Source organism: Temnothorax longispinosus, chromosome 12 (genome assembly GCF_030848805.1).
Source record: "Temnothorax longispinosus isolate EJ_2023e chromosome 12, Tlon_JGU_v1, whole genome shotgun sequence".
Classification (NCBI taxonomy): domain Eukaryota; kingdom Metazoa; phylum Arthropoda; class Insecta; order Hymenoptera; family Formicidae; genus Temnothorax; species Temnothorax longispinosus.
This window is the reverse complement of record NC_092369.1, coordinates 3,031,275-3,053,814: the sequence shown is the minus strand read 5'-3', so window position 1 is coordinate 3,053,814 and position 22,540 is coordinate 3,031,275. Positions and strand designations below refer to the sequence as shown.

Sequence of the window (22,540 nt, the reverse complement as noted above, 5' to 3'; positions counted from 1 at the left end):
TATAGACATGTTGACGGAAACCGTTCGACGAACACTGAGTCTCCACACGGCGCATCGTCAGGTTTTAAATTAGCGTCAATCGTGATCGATCGTCTGGAGAAATCGCAGACACAATTGTCCACAGATACTCTGATCGTATCGTTGTTAAGACGTGCTATTGTACTCAATCTTCGTCACGCTCGGTCCGAAATATCGCACCAGTTCTTTCGGTGGTCGAAGATTGCCGAAACTGTCGAAATATACGACTCAATCTCCCCTCTTGGCGTACGCTACCTAATGAGTACCGGGGCCCGCTGCATCATTCAAATTCACGATACCGCTCTCGTTTCGACGTACGTCATCGACGATCGGTAACGAATCACGCATGAAAACACCTCTGAAGAACGGTACGCGAATTCGCCTTGCCGGTCGACTCAATTGTACGTTAGTCGTAACACCGGTGGGCATATTTAACTTCTTCGATGTTTTTTTTTAATCTTTAACGCTACTCCTTGTTCGCGTTTGTGCTGGCCGAGATACAGTTCTTTGTCCATATTTGTTCGGAGCGAGATAAATTCCGCGACCTTCCATGGCGCGATTGTGACGTTGCGTCTCTTCCAGCTGACGCCGCGCGGCTTTGCTAGCGTTCACCGCCGTTCCGGCCGCTCCGCCGGCCAGAGAACCGAGAACTCTCAACAACGGTAGAATCGGCAATACGCCGCCTTGTTTTGCTGCCGGAAATATCCGTTTTTTTGTCGGCCTTTTTCTCGTTCGTATTTTCTTTGTTCTCAAGCCTATTCCGAGCTTCATCTTAGCCTTTATGGCCGCCCAGACGGCTGTAGCGGCAGCTCTCTCTCCGAGAGCCGAATCTCTCGCGATGACGCGTCCTAGCGCTCTCTCGGCGGGTACCTTGTCTGCCGCGTGGCTCTCGGTGAGGCTTTTGCTACGCGAATAGTCTATGTCGTGCTCGCGACACGCCGCGTCCAATGGATTTACACCCGGATCACCTCTAACCAATCGTTCTCGTAGACGAGTACCCGGACCGCAAAACTGATAGCCGGGAATGTGCAATTCGAACGGAAGTGCGCCTATCGCGCGATTAAACAGACCTCTACCTGTTTTTATTTTCGTTACATTCGCCGCATTTGTCGCTAAAATCGCGAATATCCGAAGGTCTTGACAGCAAGACGAACACCTTTGCGACTGAGCGATTCGCGGTGCCGCTTACCTATAAATAGACGTTCGAACGAGAAAGTTCGATTCAGTCGTACAAAGTGCAAGAAAAAAAAAGATTTGTGCGACAACTGTTGGCGATTCACGTGACGAATTGCGACAGATCGACGGTCGATGGAGAGCAACGCGGAGAGGCGCAGACACGGTACGATGCTGCCGACTACTATACACGCGATTATTTGCGGTCCCTCGAATTGCGGTAAAACCAACGTTCTGATAAATTTGCTGGAAAGTCCGCACGGTGTATGTTTCGAGAACGTGTACGTATACTCAAAATCGCTGCAACAACCGAAATACCGATATCTGGAGAATTTATTGACATCGATCGACAAAATCGGCTACTACACTTTCTCTAATAACAGTGACGTCATTCCACCGAGCGACGCGTGTCCAAACTCGATCTTCGTCTTCGATGACATGGCGTGCGATAAGCAAGACACTGTGAGAGAGTATTTCTCGATGGGCAGGCACTCGAGCGTCGATTGCTTTTATCTCTGTCAGACGTACGCGAGAATACCTAAACATCTGAGACGCGACAACGCGAATCTGCTGATCCTATTCAAACAAGATGGCACTAATTTGAAACACGTGTACAACGATCACGTAAATACCGACATGTCGTACGATGCATTTTGCTCGTTGTGCCACGCTTGTTGGCAATGCAAGTACGGATTCGTAGTGATAGACAAGGACAGCGCGCTTTCAAACGGCCGATACAGAAAAGGATTTAACGTGTTCGCGATACCGCAAAAGCGGTCAGTCGTCGCCGATACGTCGTCGAAGGTGAAATGTTAGCGTTATAGAGAGGTCGACACTCTGCTTTGTTTTCCCCGCGATGGCTGCGATCGACGGGAGCAAGAATATTCGCGAACGCGAGAAGATTGTGAAAGATATTGCGAAAACGAGTGATTTGATTCGCAAGAAACTTCGCGCTTTGAAGACCGGTAAGATCGAGAAGGACATTGAGTTGGACACGCACTTTAGACCTCTCATCGGGCCTTTGAAAAAAATCGTCGACAACTCGAGCTTGATCGCGGTGAAGAAAGAGGAGCCGACGGAGAGCGACGCTGACGCGAAAATCGAAACGCTATCCGTTCAACAGCGCGGGGAGGAGAAGGAGAAAGAGGAGAATGCTACACTGAAGAGAAAGAGGGAACGATTAGACTCCTGGTTGAATTTCTCATCGACACCGCGTAAATCTAATCAGTCGAAATGAGCGACAGTACTACCGATAATCTCTACACCCGTCCGCGGCGACGTGAACCGTGCAACGTACAAGTCCCGAATTACTCGCAAACGTTAATGTTTTCGAAACCACGTACGACTCAATCGCTACGACCGTTCAAAAGCAGTTGCAAACGTAGGAGGGTCGAGAAATGTTTATAGAAACGTTGCAAAGTCACTTGGGTCCAATAAGCCGAGTGTACATCGCGTCTATTTTGGGCGCCTATCCAACGATGGACATCGTGTATGGCGTTTATCTCGGCAAGAATGAAATGATGCTCGGTAATAAACGTTTTGACGTGGACAACGCGGATAACATTTATATCGACGGCGTACGATACGCCGGCACACCCGGAATTTACGAGTTGATCTTCAAGAAAGTACCCAATTTCGAGATCTACACGGAGGACAATAAGCAAAAGTACAGGAGCATGCTGTTGGCAACAAGTGCTCATAAATTCAAGCACGATCCTCGCGAGCGAGTAATGGGCAACAAAAGATACAAGTATACACGGGTAATCGCACCGTTGATATCGACCGAATCCAGGAAGAAAAAATCCGAAGAGGGATTATTCGGATCTCGCGCGATGACGCTAACCGACAATAAAATCGACTACGTGCACTGGGACGACCCCAACGAGCTGGTGGATCGTCTGCGATTGCTCGACGCTTCGCGTCCAGCTGGCAACAATGCCCACGACAACGAGACCATGTCGATCATCGAGGAACTTCGCGAAGCCGGGCTTATAATAAATTAAACGGCGCGACAGCGATCAGTTCAATCAGCGTCGAAATTGCCGATCAATAAATTTGGATTGTTCGAGCAGAGCGAAGACGCGACGAATGCCATTTCGTACCATCGGTGGAGCGTGTTGTGAGACGGAAGTCGAGTTGACCTAGTTGCGACGCAGAGCTGCCAGCGCAAGTCCGATTATTTATATCCGAGCACAAAACGATAATTGCGAGCGACGTCACATTCTCTCGAATGTGACGTTCTGGATTGTAATCGTAATAAGAATAGGAATCGCTATCACATGCGTAAAAAAAAAAAACAAAGGAAAACACGCGACGCGACTTCCGCAAGCAACTAGAAAAATAAAATAGCAAATAATGTAACCCCATGGAGAAAGAAAAATTATCATGTATAAATAAAATGTAACAAAAACCTCATACCTCGGTTTTTCTTTTTCCACGGGGAAAGGGATGTGGTGAGACGGAAGTCGAGTTGACCTAGTTGCGACACAGAGCTGCCAGCGCAAGTCCGATTATTGCCAAATATATCTTAGGTGGGATTCCGGGCATCACCCGATTGCCAGCGCGAGTTCTGGCAATTGCCAAATGCATTCCGGTCATCATCCGATCACCAGGCGAATGACCAAGGCCCGGAAGTAAAAGCGCTGACAACTAAGTCAGCATCGCTAAGGTGCAAGTGATAAAAGCTCGCCCTTCCGAGAAGCGGCGGCAGTCTAGAACGAAAGGCGATAACGCGCACGACCGAACTTAATCCATTATATTGTGAACGCCCGCAAGTCAGGGCAGTGAAGTAAGAAGATATCTGTATCATTCCAAAGAATAACTTTATTAAACAATGTTCATTCAATAAACTGGCTAAGTGTTTCTCCTTCCTCCTGGCGGATCCAAAAGAACTCAGTGCCGACCCTGCGACCCAAGGTACGGCACAACAAATTGGTGGCAGCGGTGGGATTCTGTCAACCGGACGCGAGGACACCCTGCCAGTTCTGCGCCTGCAATACGGAAACGGAGCTTTAGACGGCGGTACATCCCGGAGAGGAACCGCCAGACAAATCCCGAGTGAGTAAGTAAAACAACGGTAGAAGCCGCCGAGTGCCCCATATCAGCGACACCGGAGAGGCCCCGACCTACCGCACGGACTCGCCAGCCCGAGGCAGCGCCACAGGGACGCACCGAGCCAGTGAAGCAGCGCAGCAGAGACGACACAAAGCAGCGGAGCGGCCCTGCAGGACTCCGACACAGCAGAAAGCGGACACCATGCGCGGCGGTAATGTAAATCCGAAACACTTTGTAAGCCGACCACGGCACGCGCCGAGCGTAGAAATAGCGAGCGTTCCCCGCGACCGAACGCCGAGAATCAATTTCGCGGTTACAGGAAAGACAACCGCGAACGCCGAAAGAAACCTCGCGATTACAAGGGATACAAGCGTAAGCGCCGATAGATGTCAGACGACTTATCCCGGCATCCCCCTGTCAGCAACGCGTCCTTCGTGCTGAGCGAGCGCGCGCAGCAAGCGATCGAAAATAGCATCCGAAACCGTCTACGCGCCGCACGACTGACGAACAACGAACTAGACCGCATGCGACGGAATTTAGACGCGCAACTCGCCGACGATAACACGCCAGTGCTCGAATTACATCCCAACGTCGTAGTAGAACACGAATTCGAGTTTTTAGACGCTACCCTCTGCAACACGAACGAAGACCCGCGAAATAGTATAGCTAACGAAAGCGGTGACGTAAATAGTGACGATCACGACAGTGACGCACACAGATTGCCCCCGACCGACGGTGACGCACAATCGGACATCTCGGCCGATACTCAGAGCGAGAACGCAGGGAGAGGAGAATTCTACCTGACCTCGTACGAAAGCGATATATTCGACCCCGCGGAAAAGGATTATAACCCCCGGGCCGACAAAATGAGCCAGCAACGAGCTGCCGCGAACATTGCGCCGCGCGAGGACATCTCGCCTGCGCAGATTAACGCGGAAATAGAGCGGCTCAGACCCGCGCATAATGGGCGACCGTCCGAAACCAACCGAAGTCGAGCCCCCGAGCCGACGCAAATAAGCCCAGGAGCAATAAGCTCTGTGCTCAGCGACGTACTACGCATGATGCGCGACATGCAGGAACGTATGGACCGTACAGAGGCCGCAGAGTTCGAGCGCTCTGTAGATGTCCTGCGCGCAATCCGCGAGATGCAGGAACGCCTGAGTCGACTAGAATCCGCCACTTACGATCGCTCCGACGCGCGAGAGCGACGCGTACGCGGCCGCAGGGCCCGCTGGACGTGACCTACGGGCGGACGTAAAGCGACGTCCGTAGTCAGCCAGGGCACCACATCGGATTCCTTAGCCTAAAGGAAGCCCGTAACATGATTCCCGAGATAAACGGAGAATCCAGAGAGCGCGTTCGCGAATTCATTAGCGCAAGCACATACGCGATGAAAAATATACAGCTCGCGGACGAAGCCATGCTCCTAGAAGCAATATTATGCACGAAATTCAAGGGCAAAGCTATGACCGACTTCGAGACGCGCGATATTCGGGATTTCGACCAGCTGAAGCGCGAGCTCAAAACAGAATATCTCGGAAAGCGCGGCATGACCCACCTGCAGTTAGAATTCAACTCGCTAAAACAAAACCGGCGAAAGCGCACAGGAATTTGGGCGTCGAGTCGAGAAACTAGCGAGAGAACTGTACGAGGCCATGGAAGAGGGCCAAGGGCACTCGCAAGAACAGCAAAAAGCGATACTAGAAAGCATTAAAATGCAAGCTTTGCACAATTTTCAAATTGGACTGCACGAAGACATTAAAATGTTAGTGCGAGCGCGGAGAAAAAAGTCAGAGGCCCCTCCCCGAGAAACGGACAGCCGACGTCAAAGAATAGATTCCCCGCGGAAAACGCGCGAAACGCGAGAAGTACAACCGTGCAATGCCATAAATGCGGGAAGACCGGTCATTACGGGCGAGATTGCCGCTCGATCCGGTATGCAAGCAAATACACATTGCCGAAAGCGGAAAAGCCTGGTGGAATCAACAGCATCGAGTGCTCGTATTGCAAGAAAGCAGGGCACAAGCGAGACGAATGCTGGTCGCTAAACGGGCGACTGAAGCCTAATCGACCGCGCCGATCAAAAACGGAAGCTGCTAGAAAAGCACCAGTAAGCACAGTGAGAAAAACAAAATCAAACAAATCTAGCGAGGACACATCCTCCAGCAGCAGCAACGAGGAGGAAGAGCAGCCCAGAAAAAATAAGACACGCGCCGCTGAAACATATAGGGTGTTACAGATAACGGAGAAGCACAAGGTGGTCCCGCTAGATATGATAACGTTGCCTATACAGAAAGCGGAAAGAGGGGAAATGAATCTTCTGCTAGATTCAGGAGCGACATTGACACTAATAAAAGTCGGAAACTTAAAAGGTAAAACGATGGTGCGGGAAGAATGATTAGCGTTAATCGGCGTAACTGGACACCAAATCCACACGTTAGGGAAAATAAAAGCGACAGTGGATCTCGGAAATAAGAAAATACGCCACACAATGTACGTGGTGAAGGACGACTTCCCTATCGAATATGAGGGAATATTAGGAAACGATTTCCTAACTAAACACAAGGCCGACATTTCGAATACATCGAAGCAGTTGAAAATCGGTAAAGCCACTTTCAAACTTCGACCATATCGAAAGATACCTCTACCGCCCCGCAGCAAAACCATCGTCGAAGCCGTCACCGATCATAACCGAGTAGGCATCGTAAAAACCGGCGAACCTGCTCCCAGAGTTTTTATCGGGCATTGCCTCGTAAAGCCAGTCGAATTTAAATGCCCGGTCAGCATTTTGAACGTGACGGACAAGCCGGTCGAAATACTCACACCTCACGTAACGTTAGAGGACATGCCGGCTAACGACCCCGCCGACGTTCTCACATTACACGCGACCGAGAAACGCGAGTCCATTACCGAGCGACGCGAGAAACTACGCGAACAATTACAGCTCGAAAACTTAAACGACGAAGAGCGAAAAGAAGTAGAACAAATCTACGATGAATTTTGCGACGTATTCTATTTAGACGAAGACAAGCTGAGCGCGACTACAGCTATAGAGCACGAAATAAATACGCGACCCGATAGCGCACCGGTAAACGTAAAACCATATCGGCTGCCGGAGAAGCATAAAGCCGAAGTGAAAAAACAGATACAAAAAATGCTAGACGACGAAATAATCCGCCCCAGCGCAAGCCAATGGAACGCGCCTATAATAGTCGTTGCCAAAAAACCTGACGCGTCTGGCAAAATAAGATTTTGAGTCGTGATAGATTTTCGAAAAGTAAACAATCTAACCATGGGAGATTCCTTCCTCATGTCGAATATCACCGACATACTCGACCAACTAGGCAACGCGAAGTACTTTACGGTGCTAGACCTAGCATCGGGATATCATCAAATCCCGATGCATGAGGGCCATAAGAGTAAAACGGCATTCTCCACCCCGGACGGACATTTCGAGTTTAACCGAATGCCGTTCGGATTGAAAAACGCGCCAGTAGCATTTCAACGGCTAATGTACGCAGTACTAGCCGGACTACTAGGCTTGAAATGTTTCGTATATTTCGACGACATCGTGATTTACGGAGCATCTCTAAAGGAGCACCTCACACACCTAATCGCGGTATTAATCAGACTCCGCAAACTTAAACCTGCAGCCAAATGCGCGTTCTTACGAAAGGAGGTCATTTACCTAGGGCATGTAATTTCCGAGAACGGAATATCGCCGGACCCGTCTAAATTACAAGCGGTAAAAGAATTTTCGATCCCGAGAAGAGGGAAAGACATACAATCTTTTATCGGTCTAGCCGAATATTATCGAAAATTCATTGAAAATTTTTCAAAAATAGCCAAGCCCTTGACAAAGCTTACAAAGAAAGGAGAAAAGTTTAATTGGTCAATCGAGCAGCAAAACGCTTTCGACGTACTAAAAAAAAAATTGACAATGGGGACAATGGTCTAGCCGAATATTATCGAAAATTTAATAAAAATTTTTCAAAAATAGCCAAGCCCTTGACCAAGCTTACAAAGAAAGGATAAAAGTTTAATTGGTCAATCGAGCAGCAAAACGCTTTCGACGTACTAAAAGAAAAATTGACAATGGCACCGGTATTGAATTACCCTGAGTTCGACAAGGAATTCTTGGTAACCACCGACGCGTCAGATTACGCCATCGGAGCCGTGCTTTCACAGGGGACAGTAGGCCAAGATCGACCGATCGCATACGCCAGCCGAGTATTATGCAAGGCGGAACAGAATTACAATACAATACAGAAAGAGCTATTAGCCATCGTGTGGGCGGTTAAACATTTCCGTCCCTATTTATATGGTGTCAGATTTAAAATAATAACAGATCACAATCCGTTGATATGGCTATTCAACGTGACTGACCCCGGCTCAAGGCTAATCAGATGGAGGCTCAAATTAGAAGAGTACGACTACGAGATCGTACACAAAGCCGGAAAAAGTAATCTGAACGCCGACGCGTTGAGCCGAAACCCGATAACGGAGGCATCGGCCGTGCATATGACACAGCAAAACGAGAACACTCCGAAGGAGCATACCGAAAAGGAAAAGCAGCAGATACTATTCGAATATCATGACTCGTCTACAGGAGGGCACCAGGGAGTCACGCGAACACTAAACCGCATCCGATTACAACACAATTGGCGCGGAATAACGATGGATGTAGAAGATTATATAAGCAAGTGCGAGTACTGCCAGAAAAATAAATTGAGCCGAAAAACGAAAATGCCATTGATCATTACATACACACCCGAGCGACCATTCGAGAAATGCGCGCTCGATATAGTAGGACCGTTAACGGTTACGAATAACGGAAACAAGTACCTCCTCACATTTTAAGATAACCTAACGAAATTCAGTAAAGCGATACCTGTAGAAAACCAGGAGGCAAATACAGTCGCAAAAGCTTTCGTCACGAAAGAAGTTTTGGAACACGGGATACCGGAGAAAATTCTCACGGACCAAGGAACAAATTTCATGGGTGAGATATTTAAGAATATGTGCAAGCTATTAAAGATAGAAAAAATCCAGACGACAGCATACCACCCCAAGAGTAACGGAGCGTTGGAAAGGTCACATCTCACTCTAGCAGAATACTTGAGGGACTACATAAATGAAGATCAGACCGATTGGGATGAATGGATACCCTACGCGATGTTTACTACAACACAACACCTCATACTACGACAGGGTTTATGCCGTTTGAACTTGTCTACGGACATCGAGCGAACCTACCGACAGCACTATCTAAGCCTCCAAAATTGACGTATTCATACGAGGATTACGCGCAAGAATTGCGAGAACGAATTCGCGCAACGAGCCAAGTCGCGAGAGAACACACTAAAGATGAAAAAGTGAAAGCGAAATTGCAATTCGATAAAAAAATGTAATAAGGAAACATTTAAAGTAGGTGACAAGGTACTGTTACACGACGAAACAGTACGACGCGGACGATCAAAAAAGCTCGACTCACAATGGATAGGGCCATACGTGATTGTGGAAAAACACAGTGACGTAAACTATACAATCAAAATAAAGCGCAAGACGATACGCGTGCATGCAAATCGGCTAAAAGCCGATGCAAACAATGAGCAGTAGGAAAGCGATTTAGACATATGCACACATGCCGACAGAACATTCGTATATATATATGCGACACAAAATACCCCGTATATTTTATAACAGCGCACGCACCCTGCGAGGTGCAAATTTATATCCGAGCACAAAACGATAATTGCGAGCGACGTCACATTCTCTCGAATGTGACGTTCTGGATTGTAATCGTAATAAGAAGAGGAATCGCTATCACATGCGTAAAAAAAAAAAACAAAGGAAAACACGCGACGCGACTTCCGCAAGCAACTAGAAAAATAAAATAGCAAATAATGTAACCCCATGGAGAAAGAAAAATTATCATGTATAAATAAAATGTAACAAAAACCTCATACCTCGGTTTTTCTTTTTCCACGGGGGAAGGGATGTTGTGAGACGGAAGTCGAGTTGACCTAGTTGCGACACAGAGCTGCCAGCGCAAGTCCGATTATTGCCAAATACATCTTAGGTGGCATTCCGGGCATCACACGATTGCCAGCGCGAGTTCCGGCTATTGCCAAATGCATTCCGGGCATCATCCGATCGCCAGGCGATTGACCAAGGCCCGGAAGTAAAAGCGCTGACAGCTAAGTCAGCATCGCGGAAGTTAAGGCGCAAGTGATAAAAGCCCGCCCTTCCGAGAAGCGGCGGGCAGTCTAGAACGAAAGGCGATAACGCGCACGACCGAACGTAATCCATTATATTGTGAACGCCCGCAAGTCATGGCAGTGAAGTAAGAAGATATCTGTATCATTCCAAAGAATAACTTTATTAAACATTGTTCAATTAATAAACTGACTAAGTGTTTCTCCTTCCTCCCGGCGGATCCAAAAGAACTCAGTGCCGACCCTGCGACCCAAGGTACGGCACAACAAGCGGATTAGTGAGAAATTTCGTGCCCGACAACGCTCTGTGTCGCACCGTCACGGACTTTGACGCAAGGTCGCGCAAGATTCGTCGCGTAGCGCAACCTGAGACTGACGGTGACGCGATTAACAAACTATACGTGGATCAGTGTGTTAAAAGTTTCAGAGATCAACGGAAAGAGTCAGGCGAGAAGCTTACCGCGTTTGAGAAGGACGTGCGAGGGTTACAATTAGAAACGGCTAACGAACGGTTAAGAAACGGCTCAGAAACGACTATCAAACGACGAACAGTGACAAGAAACGGTTAATTGACGACGACGAACGACAACAAACGGTTCAAGAACGGTTGTCGGACGGTTGTCGAACGGTTCAAGAACGGCTCAGAAGCGGTTACGAACTGTTCAGAAGCGGTTATGAACTGTTCAGAAACTGCTACGAACGATGCATTAGAAACAGAAACGGCGACAACGAAACATAAGACCGTTAAAATCCGATGTAGATAAAAATATCGAAAAGCGACGGTTGGTGGACGAATTGCACGCACCGGCGGAAGAAATTTTCCTCGCAGACACGTCATAGTGCGAGGGTACGACGACTTGTGGTGGGCTGATATCGTCGAGATGCGCCCGTACTCGCGTTTTAACGGAGGCTACCACTACATACTCACCGTCATCGATGTGCTGAACAAGCACGCGTGGGCCGTGCCGCTCAAGGGTAAAGGCGGCAGCGAGACAGCCGACGCTATCGCTGAGATAATTTAAGATAGCGGGAGGTGCCCTGGTAACCTACAAACCGATATGGCGAAGGAATTTTACAATACCGACGTGCAACGTCTCGTGGAAAAACACGGCATCAATCATTATTCCACGTATTCGGTGATGAAGTCATCGGTCGTCGAGCGATTCAATCGCACGTTAAAGAATGATATGTGGAAAATGTTTACGCTCAACGGAAATTACAAGTGGGTCGACGCGTTATCGCGACTCGTGTCGGATTACAACGCGCGCAAATATCGAACGATCGGCATGCGACCCGTCGACGTTACCCCCGCGATCGCCGAAAGACTCTTGGCTACGGTGTACAGCGCGATAAAGATCGCAGGCCCGGCAAAGTTCAAAGCGGGCGACTCGATACGAGTCAGCAAATACAAGACAATTTTCGAGAAGGGTTACACGCCGAATTGGACCACCGAAGTATTTAAGATCGTTAAAGTGTAGCATACCAATCCCGTAACCTATTTACTCGAGGACTATCGTGGAAAATCCGTCGTTGGAGCGTTCTACGAGCACGAGTTGCATCGCGCGACTTATCCGGACGTGTATCTCGTGGAGAAAGTACTGCGCAGGTGGGGCGACGAGGTTTACGTGAAATGGCTGGGATTCGATGGATCGCACAACTCTTGGATACACAAGGACAATGTTATTTAATTCGTGCATACTGTATTTTATTCTTAACATAAAAAATATACATGTAAAGTGTTTGAAATATTAAATACAAAATATCCAATATATAGAAATATATAATAAAAAAAAGTATTTGGGGGGTTCCTCCGTAGCCCTCGGCGGGGGAACAGGTGGATAAGTGGTAGGAAAGTGAAAGGAGATGAAGGGAGAGATTGAGAGGTGAGGAAGGTGTTGATTGAAGGGGGTAGATAGGGGAGTGTGAAAGGAAGACGGGAGAATGGAGGTGAAGCGGAAGGTGGTCTGGAGGAGACGGGAAACGTTGGTGAAGAGGCACGTGGAAAGTGAGGTTAGGGAGAAGGGCGGGATTGAAGGAACGGAGGTAGCAGCCCAGGTTATACGACGAGGGAGCTGAGCGAGTTGGTAGCAGCGAGTATCGATCGGGCGATCGATCGACCTGTCGAGACAGAGTGTTTGTCGATGGTGGCGCGGCAGGTGCGGAACGGAGCAGGGAGTCGTCTCGACAGATCGATGGATCGAACGATTGAAGGGGCCGGACAGATAGATAGGTGATGGAAGGAGAAGGAGAGAAGGGGCGACGGAGAAGTGGAACGAGGAAGGAGAGGAGGTGACGAGCGTGCGTGAGCTGGACTTGGAGGCAAGGAGAAGGGAGGGGAGTGGGAAGGGTGAAGATGGACGAGGATAAAGCGGTGGGAGACGAGGGTATGGATACGGACGAGGACGAGGGCCATAGGAAGAAAAGAGAGTAAGAGGGAGGTAGGATGGAAAGGAGAAAGGAGGGGAGGAATTAAGGAGGAACGTGATTATAAGGGTTGAGAAGGAGAAATGGGGAGGTAAGGAGTCAAATTGGGAGAAGACGAGGACAGGTCGGTGGAGGCGAGAGACAGAGAGAGAAGGGAGAGGGAGGAGAGATTAGAAAGAAGGATGGAGGAAAGCAGAAACGCGGAGCGGGCGGAGGAGGACGAACTAACGAGAGGGATGGAGGAGAAACTCCTGATGACTTCAGACGAGGAGAAGGAGGACAAGAGGAAGGGGCTGTAGGACGAAGGGGGCGAGGCGAGACAGGAAGGATCGAGGCAGAGCGACGAAGACTCTGAGGAAGCAGAGAAGACAAGAGGGGGTGAGGAGAGAAACGGGGAGGGAGGGTAAAAGAAAAATGTAAGGTCGCAAATGGCCAGGATAAAGGGTTTGTTTTTTTATTTGTAGAGGTTTAGGTACGTTCCTCAGTAAAAAAAACGCCTTGTAAACCCTATGGGGATAGACAATAAACCAATACAATACAATACAATACAATAATAAAAAAGTATTTGAAATATAAAGTACAAAATATGCGTGATTAATATTCCTTCCATTATACATACGTTACATTACATACATACATACATACATACATACATACGTATATTATATTACATACATGGACTTGGTTAGCGGATGTGGACGAGTGAGTGTCAGAGAGTGTATGAGTGCGATAATTCTAGCGAATATTTAGAGTAGGTGATAGTTTGTTAAGGTGCCTGGGGCAGGAGAGGGCGAGTTGAGAGGGGTGAAAGCGGCGTAATTGAGGGGAAGATGCGAAAAGCGACAGAGGCGAATAAGCAAGAATTAAAATAGGGAGTCAGAATAGGTTAATGTAAAATAAGATAGCAACACGCGGTAGGCACGGTTAATTTACAGAGGTAGACAGGAAGTCGAATCGGCAGGACAGGTGGTGACTCGTGGCGGCGCGCGGCGAGGATAGGCGGTACTAGGCGGGCGTGCTTAAGCTCCGTCTACATGTCGAAAAAAGTACAAAGCACAGGCAAAAAGAAGACCGCTAGTTAACTGAAAGGAAGGGAAAGAGCAGATTCGTTGAGCATACTGGATTACGTACGAGGTGGAGATAAGGAGAAGGAGGAGGAACATAACAAGAGGAAACGAGAAGAGAGGGAGAGACTGGCGGATAAAATATTTAAGAAAAATAATATGATGGATAGAACACTACCAGGTTTGAAGCAGACAGGAGAGGAGAGGGAGATAAAGAATGAAGAAGGAACATTGATGGGGATGCTGAGGGAACTTAAAATAGAAATGGTAGGACTGAGGAACGAGATAAAGGAAATAAAAGAAAACTGGGAGCTGAAAGTGGATAGAATGGAGAAGAAGCTAGTGGAGATGGAAGAGAGAATAAAAGAGATGGAGGGACGGAGAGGAGAAACCGGAGTTGCTAAAGGAGAAAATATAGAAGAAATAGTGGAGAAAGTAGCGGAATTAGTAAAGCAAAATAAAAGAAAAATAGAGTCGCGAGATGGGAAGGGGGAAGCAAAGGACGAAATAGGACAAGAAGTTAGAAGATTGAAAAGAATAATAGAAGAAAAAGAGAAAAAAGAGAGAAGGAACAAGATAGTAATAAAAAGGTTGAATATAAACACAAAGACGAGAAGTATAAAAGATGTAGCTAGGAAATAGAGCAAGAATTTAAGGTAAAAGAAAATGTAAAGAGTATTTAAACCGTGGGAATGGAAGGAAGAGAAGTGGTAATTATAGAATTGGAGGACTGGGAAATCAAAGAAAAGATAATGAAAGAGAAGAAGAAATTAAAGAACAAATATGTAGGCAGAATCTATATTGACCATGATATGACGAAGACGGAGAGAGAGGTGCAGAGAAAAATAAGGGAGTATGCAAGAATAGAGAAAGAAGATGGGAAGATAGTTAAAGTAGGATATAAAAAGATGAATATAGGAGAAAAGCAGTATGTGTGGAGCGAGGAAGCAGGAAAACTAAGAGAAAAGAAAAATTTCTAGATGGTTGCCAAGTTAGGAGAAGAGAACCAGTAAGTTATGGCATTCAAGATGACAATAGGCAAACAACACGAATGGAGGTCGGAAAAGTGAAGCAGTTGAAGAAAGAAAATAGGCAAAAGATAATTTTTTGGAATGTAGCAGGTATCGAGAGGCAGGACAAAGATTTTTGGAATTACATAGTAAGTTTCGATTTTATAGGGTTATGTGAAACATGGTTAGATAGAAACATAAGGGATGGGATATAATTAAGGGTAGACTGCCGGAAACGCACAACTGGAAAAACATTAACATTGTAAGGGAAAGGAGGAAGGGTAGGGCGAAGAAAGGTTTACTAATAAGTATTAGAAAAGTTGGGGGTCGAAAGTGGAGAAAAATGTAAGTGTAATGATTACAGAAAGAATTGCGCGAACGAGAATAGTAAAAGAGGAAAAAGGTCTAAATATTTTTACAGTATATAATGTAGGAGCAAAGAAAGATGTTGAAGAGATAATGGCGAAAATAAAAGAGCAATGCGAAATTATTTAAAAAAATTTTTTTTTTAATTTTTTTAAATATGTAAATAATTCCTACGGCACTTTTTATTTATATCAATTAATTTAACAATGTTCCAAGTACATCTGGAAATTTTTTCAAGCTGATCGCACTCGTCAATTTAAAACGGTAGACAATCAAAGTGTGTGTAAGGTTGTGACCGGACGGATGTATCAAAGCCATCAATCACTTATGAATTTATTCAACTTGTGTCTAAATCACGGTCGCCACTCGGTTTTAATCGGAATACCGAGAAAGAATTTCTAATGAATGAACGTGCAGATCTCTGACCTTTTGATTTTCCCTCGCTAATTCTCCCTTTCTCTTTCTGTAGCAGGTTCCTCCTGGATGCCGCCGGATCTTGGATCACCGCTGGACCACGCTTCGGCGCCCCGTCCTATGCAAACATCGGCGCGTTCGCAAACAACTTAAAAGCCATGCCGCATTTTTAATCTCATTGCCGTTGCTGGACTTTAACCATACTTCCGTTGGTTTTTCTCCCGATTGGCTTAAACCTAACATGATAGGCGTATCGTATCACGCAAAATAAATGATTCGATTACATTATGAAATACGTCTTTTAATCTTGCCAGGCCGTTATGCCTCGTACACTCCTTAAAAAATCAATCGTATGACGCATTACGAAACTGGTTCGCCGAATCTTTTCTTCGCGAAACTCTTTGAAATAAACTTGTCAGAATTCCTTTTATTTAGAAATATAAGTAAATAACTCATTGATTATATTAACTTTTCACTAATGTATTTGTTAATCGCACGCATTTGTGTACCCCGCTGGGTAAACGGAACCTTTTTCGTCGTTCGCTCGCGTCGTCATTCTATCAATGATTCTGTCGCGATTTTATTAAACACTTTTTCCCGATTATTGCCACGAGAAATTAAATCATTGCTCCTCTCGGGAAGCTCTTTCACTTTTACCTGTAATTATTTCTCGCGAAATCTCATCATTGCGAACTACCGCGATTTTCCATCTCGATTTCCAAATATTGCACCGATAAACAATTCGCGATTGTTTCCAACGGAAAACTTTTTTCTTATCTCTAAACATGATTCGTCACGCAGTCTTTTTATTGTCACATACACATTTTCTCGCTCACACATTTTAATGTCTCTCTTTTTGTTTACAGGTGTTTGCGTCGGTATGCTGATGTGCCTCTTGGGACTTGACTCGCTGCCTCATGTCAACTGCTCCGGGTTGTGATGCCGCTACGTCTCGCGCCTTGTCTCCGGATTGACTCCCGGATACCTTTCTCGGTGGAATCAATGGCCGCTCGAGAACTTGCTGCTCCACGATGACCGGGCCACGTCTGGGTGATGCTGGCGCCCGCTCGGTCGCAGTTGTTGGTTGCAAGGTCAGACTAACCCATGAGTGTTCTTTAAAAAAAAACGTAATTTACAAATAAAATTTTATTTTTTTTATTTTTAATATTTTTGGCTAAAAATTTTTCTGGCAAAAAACAGAGTCAAATTGACCCTATGTGTTCTCCGAGGGTTAAGTAAGAATTGTAAACCAAGTCCTTTCTTGGCGTATAGCTGAAATAAAGACGTATATATTACATACATAAATTATATTACATGTATTGCATACATGAATCTTTACTGTTCCTTATCATATAAAGGTATGCGATAATGTCCCCACGGCAACGTATCGGTCGAATCCGGTACGATATATCGCTTATCGTCGTACGGACTCAGAGCGATTTTAGTCTCGCGAATAGTGTACACTTTGTGCAATTTCGATCTTATGCAGATCGAGTCATTTCGATCTTATCGTTCAAACACCGCGTGTAGTCGTCGAACGTAATGGTACGCGCGATGACGTTGCTTTTGACACCTTTCGCTTTTTTAGTGTCTTTCTTACCATCGACTTGCAAGGCGTACATTTTCGCCCTAAGTCCAACGAATTCGGTCATAATGGCACCGTTGTTTTCGTCCTTCATCAGGCCCGGCACCTTTTTATTGATGAGAGGCATACTATACGCGTTATCTACTGCGTAGTCACTCGTGTCGAACTTGGCTATATCACGTTTCATGTTCTCGTACGCATCGTCGCACTCAATATGATAAATCAGACTGTCCGTGTCGGTGTACATAATTCTACACATGTCGCGGTACAGGGAAGACATGTACTCGTGGTGAAACTCGTATAGGCACACCTTAGACATGTCGAGGATGCACAGCCGACGTAGATCTGTTTGTCGAATTTCACCTCGAGTTTGCGCAGTTCAACGGCTACCAGATTTTCCGAAAACACGGTCCTGCTATGGAAATTTGGTCACGCGATCATTGCCTCCGCGCCGTATTGTCCGTCCCACTTTATCAGTAATTTTACGTTAACGTGGTTGCGTACGTTCTCCATCGTTTTCCCGAAAACCGCGTTATTCATCAATTTATATAAATTGTTCTCGAACTTATTTTTGGCCAGTGTTCTAAATTTTGTATTAAGTTCGATGTAAACCCGGAGCCACACAGATTGAGCGAATTGCAATACGCGATGTATTTTTGTGACGCGAAGGCCGTGGCGCGTGCACTGCTGCAGATTGCAATAATGGATAACATAACGCTTCTTATCGTACAGCGTGGCGAGAAGTTTGTTCTGCCGTTTGCCGGGCAGTTTATCGCGCGTCGGACAGAACGATAGGTCAGTGTGCGCGTCGTGTTTATCCTGCGGATACTCGAGATCGACCTCGAGAATATAACCCGTAGGCGAATCCGAAGCGATCGCGCTAAAGTCGAAATTTGACACGTCTTCGACCCATCGATAATCTGCGTAAGGCAGTGGCTGACACATCGCCCAGCCGTACAGGTTGTTTACATCGAAATACATCAGGTACGATGACGGTTTCGATAGATCGTACGACTGCATGTACTTGTTGTTGGCCAGCGCGTATATGTTTGAACATTGACTCAGGCCACCGCGAATACCGCGTTCGATAAACATGACCATGTCAATGTCGGTGAGCAGTTCGAAATTGACACGAGTATATTTCAATATGGCGTCCCACGTAAAACCCGGTAAAGTGTAGTAGTACGCGGGATCAAGTCCATAACTCACAACACAATTGTCGCGAAAATTTTTGAAAATGTCGGCCAACAGCAAGACATTAGTTTTGAGGTATAGATCGCTGTATTCACCTAAGGTTCGAACGGAGAATCGCTGCCAAACGTTCGCGGCGGATACGGTATCACCGATCAAGGAACTGTGAAATAAATCGCGCGGCGGTAAACACGAGTCCTCCAACTTTTCGACGCAATTTACGTATTCGTATGGAAAGACACTTTTTCGCGTCAATAATTCGAAATCGTGGTCGGATAACGCGGAAAATTTTGACCGTATAATTTTTAATTTATCCTTATCGAGGAAGGATGCCAATTTTGTGAGACTCGTGCTAAAAAATTTGTACGAATGGATAAATTTTAACTTTATGACGCCTCGCGAATCTGATCTTTCGGCTGTATTTTTCACGTACTTCGTGAATAAGATGTACTTTTTCTTTGTTATCAGTAGTACATCGATCAAGCCTTCGAACGCGGCAGCTATCTCCGTGATAATAAAATGCGCGTTGTAGCCCGATAAATTGTGGAAAATTACTGGGATGAAAAATCCTCGGCTATACAAAGAAATCAATAAAAAGATCAAGAGAAAATGCAGAGAGGCAAAAGAACAGTGGATGTCTGGAAGTGCAAAGAAATCGAAGTACTTCAAGAAAAACATGACGCGTTCAATGTGCACAAAAAAGTAAAAAAAATTACAAATCGTGCCCGAAGACATCAAGTTCTAACCATACGGGATGCTAACAACGAAATAATCACGGGAGTGGAAGCAAAACTGCAAGTATGGAAGAGATACGTGGAGGAGCTCTTTGATGACGATAGACCAAATACGCCGCCGCAAGTAGACAAAAACATAAATGAGTCCGGCCCAGAAATTACCAAGGACGCGGTTGTCCACGCAGTAAAGGCTCAGAAAAACGGAAAAGCCACTGGCCCAGACAGCGTATATGCTGAAGTCATCAAACCGATAGCCGACGGAGAAGGTAAGGGACTAGATCTACTGATCGCACTTTTTAATGCGATTTATAGATCAGGTAATATCCCTTCCGACTGGTTGAAATCGACATTTATTACTCTGCCTAAAAAGACTCAGGCCTCACGCTGTGATGACTATCGCATGATTAGTCTCATGTCTCATGTTCTAAAAATATTCCTTAGAATAATTCACACCCGAATCTTCAGGAAATGCGAGTACCAGCTGGATGAAATCCAATTCGGATTTAGGAATGGTCTTGGCACCCGCGAAGCGTTGTCTCCTTGAACGTACTAACACAAAGATGCAGAGACATGAACATCAATGTATTTGCATGCTTCATTGACTATAGAAAAGCATTCGACTGCGTCAAACATCATAAGATGATAGAGATCCTTAGAGCGACTGGGATCGACAGAGAAGAAATACACTTAATCTCAAACCTCTACTGGCAACAAACCGCAGAAGTTAGACTGGAATCAGCAACGTTGGAAACAACTCTCATCAAGAAAGGAGTGCGGCAGGGATGTGTCTTATCACCACTACTATTCAATATATACTCGGAGGCTATTTTCAAGGAAGCTCTAGGGGGAATTACTGGTGGAATCAGAATTAATGGTAGGACGATTAATAATATCAGATATGCTGACGATACCGTTGTGTTAGCAGAGAACATGCGAGACTTGCAAAACATGATGGACCGCATAGTTCGACACAGTGAAAGCTTTGGCCTTTTTACGAATACTACGAAAACCAAAACCATGGTTTTCTCTAAAATACATATGCGTGCACATCTGATTATTAAGGGGGCAACTGTGGAACAAGTCTCGTCCTTCAAATATCTTGGAACCATCATGACCAGTCTATATGACCCTAAGAAAAAGATCAGATCAAAAATCGAGCAGGCTAGAAGAACATTTACGAATATGAAGACGTTCTTCACGAGATCGGATCTAAGTTTGGACCTCAGGGTCCGTATGATCAGATGCTACATATTCTCTACCCTGTTATACGGTTGCGAAAGCTGGACTCTTGACCCAAATACGGAAAAGAAAATAGATGCTTTCGAGATGTATCTGTACCGTCGTATGTTGCGCATATCATGGGTAAATAAAATAACCAATGAGGAAGTCCTCAGCCGTATGCATAAGCAGAAGGAACTCATCCTGACAATCAGGGAGAGAAGACGAGATATATATATATAGGACACCTGATGCGAGGAGAAAGATACGAACTCATGCGACTGATCATCCAAGGCAAGATTCAAGGGAAGAGATCCATCGGCAGGCGCCAAAATTCCTGGCTGAAAGACATCAGAAGATGGTTTGGCTGTACTTCAGTGGACATCTTTCGCATGGCCGTATCTAAAACTATGTTGGCCATTTGGATCGCCAACCTTCGAAAGAAGAAGAATAAGACTGGGATGAAGTGAGAATCTTTATAATTCAGATTACAGTTCGAATGTGCGGGACCTCTATATCGACCGGTCAGGTGGCAATGATCGCGTACGCGATTATCATCCGGCGCGAACGGTTTTTTGCAAATGTGACACTGCGCCGCGCTGTAAAATGTCTCCCACTCGTCTCGCGTTAGATCTACCATGCGAACATTCTCGGATAATATAGCCTTTACGCAATGCGCCAATCTTTTCAGTTCCTCGGTGAACCACGCAACGCAGTCATTATCACGACGAAATCGATACACTGATAACGTTTCATCATACGAGCACTGTACGTAGTATCCTATACTACATACCCGATGATGTTGATAGGCGTATGACGCGTGTTCCGTTTCCGGTTGTGTCTTCTTCAGCACGCACTCCAAGTCGGCATATACGACATATGGAAGTCGCTCTTTCCTGCTGTAGTTCTTGAAGCTGAGCCACTTGTCGTCCTCGCTCGGTAGTTGGATGGCGCAGAGTGAGTCGTTCATCTTTCCACAGTCTACCGTGTGAGACTGCAATTTGTCGCTCGAGCTAAAATAATGTAGACATCTGCAAAAAAATACAAATATTAAAAATTTTTATACAAAAAATATAAAATGATATATATTTAAAAAAAAAGTATAGGTACTTACCGATCGCAAAAGTACTTTGTGTGTCCTTTCTTATTAATTTGCGAGGCGGGATAGATTCTTGATCCACGCAAAATGTCCAACATTGTTGTCTCGCGGATCCTGCACGTACAGCAGATTCACGTGTTTATCACTCGTGCGGTCGATAAGCCGTATTGGAAGAACGTTTGACGTCTTCTGTCCCTCGATGGTGTACACGTTGATCGACACGTCGTTGAATCGTTCAAAATGTTTAATCTGCTTCAATGTCATTGGAAATTCAATGTCTCTTATTTAGTACCGTTGTATAATGCGGGTATAAAGATTTCTGTTCTGAATTTCTTTCAGCCGGATGTAAGGCGGCGACCACTGACCACGCAAAACACGCATTGTCCATAAACAGCACGTTGATCACCGCGTTCTTCAATTTAATGTCTTGAAGCAATTTCAAGTGACACCCCGCGCGAAAGGATTGTACCTGTTGACGTTCACCGTCAAATTGAGGATTCGCGACAACGCCCACCCACTGTCGCGTTCCTGACTCCTCGAGGGACGCTAATGTGGGTTCGATAACGTGCCGCTCGTACCACTCGCGCAAGTTCGATGTACGACAGAGTTCTTTGTTTTTTGTGTTCAGACTCTTATTGGCACGTTTTTCGCCCGCCACAAACTCCACATTGAATGCGGTGTTTACTTTGACACAGTTATGTGTTTTTGTAGTCTGTTCTATGTAGTCTGCATTAATTACCGCGCCGGTCATTATACGCGTTTCAAACGCGGCATCGATCTCTCGCCAAACGAGTTTTGCCGCGCGTGTGTCGCCACTGCTACCGGTGTCCGCATAATCACCACCGCTATGGAAAAATTGTCTTTCCAACAGGGTTTAAATTATAATCAATTACAATTTTTTAATTAAATAATTAATTTAAACAAATATAATTTTATCAACTTAAATAATAAATATTTTAAATAAATATAATT

General features: G+C 45.7%; 1 protein-coding gene across 1 annotated transcript; it reads right to left on the bottom strand.

The window, feature by feature from the left end:
- Nucleotides 1-13,460: 13,460 nt before the first annotated feature.
- Nucleotides 13,461-22,534, bottom strand: LOC139822967 (uncharacterized). Its single transcript, XM_071795184.1, has 3 exons — nt 21,584-22,534; nt 21,263-21,500; nt 13,461-16,854 (listed from the first exon to the last, which is right to left on the bottom strand). Exons 1-3 carry the CDS (start codon nt 21,664-21,666, stop codon nt 16,834-16,836), a joined length of 342 nt encoding a protein of 113 aa, XP_071651285.1. The 5' UTR covers nt 21,667-22,534; the 3' UTR covers nt 13,461-16,833.
- Between the last annotated feature and the right edge of the window lie 6 nt (nt 22,535-22,540).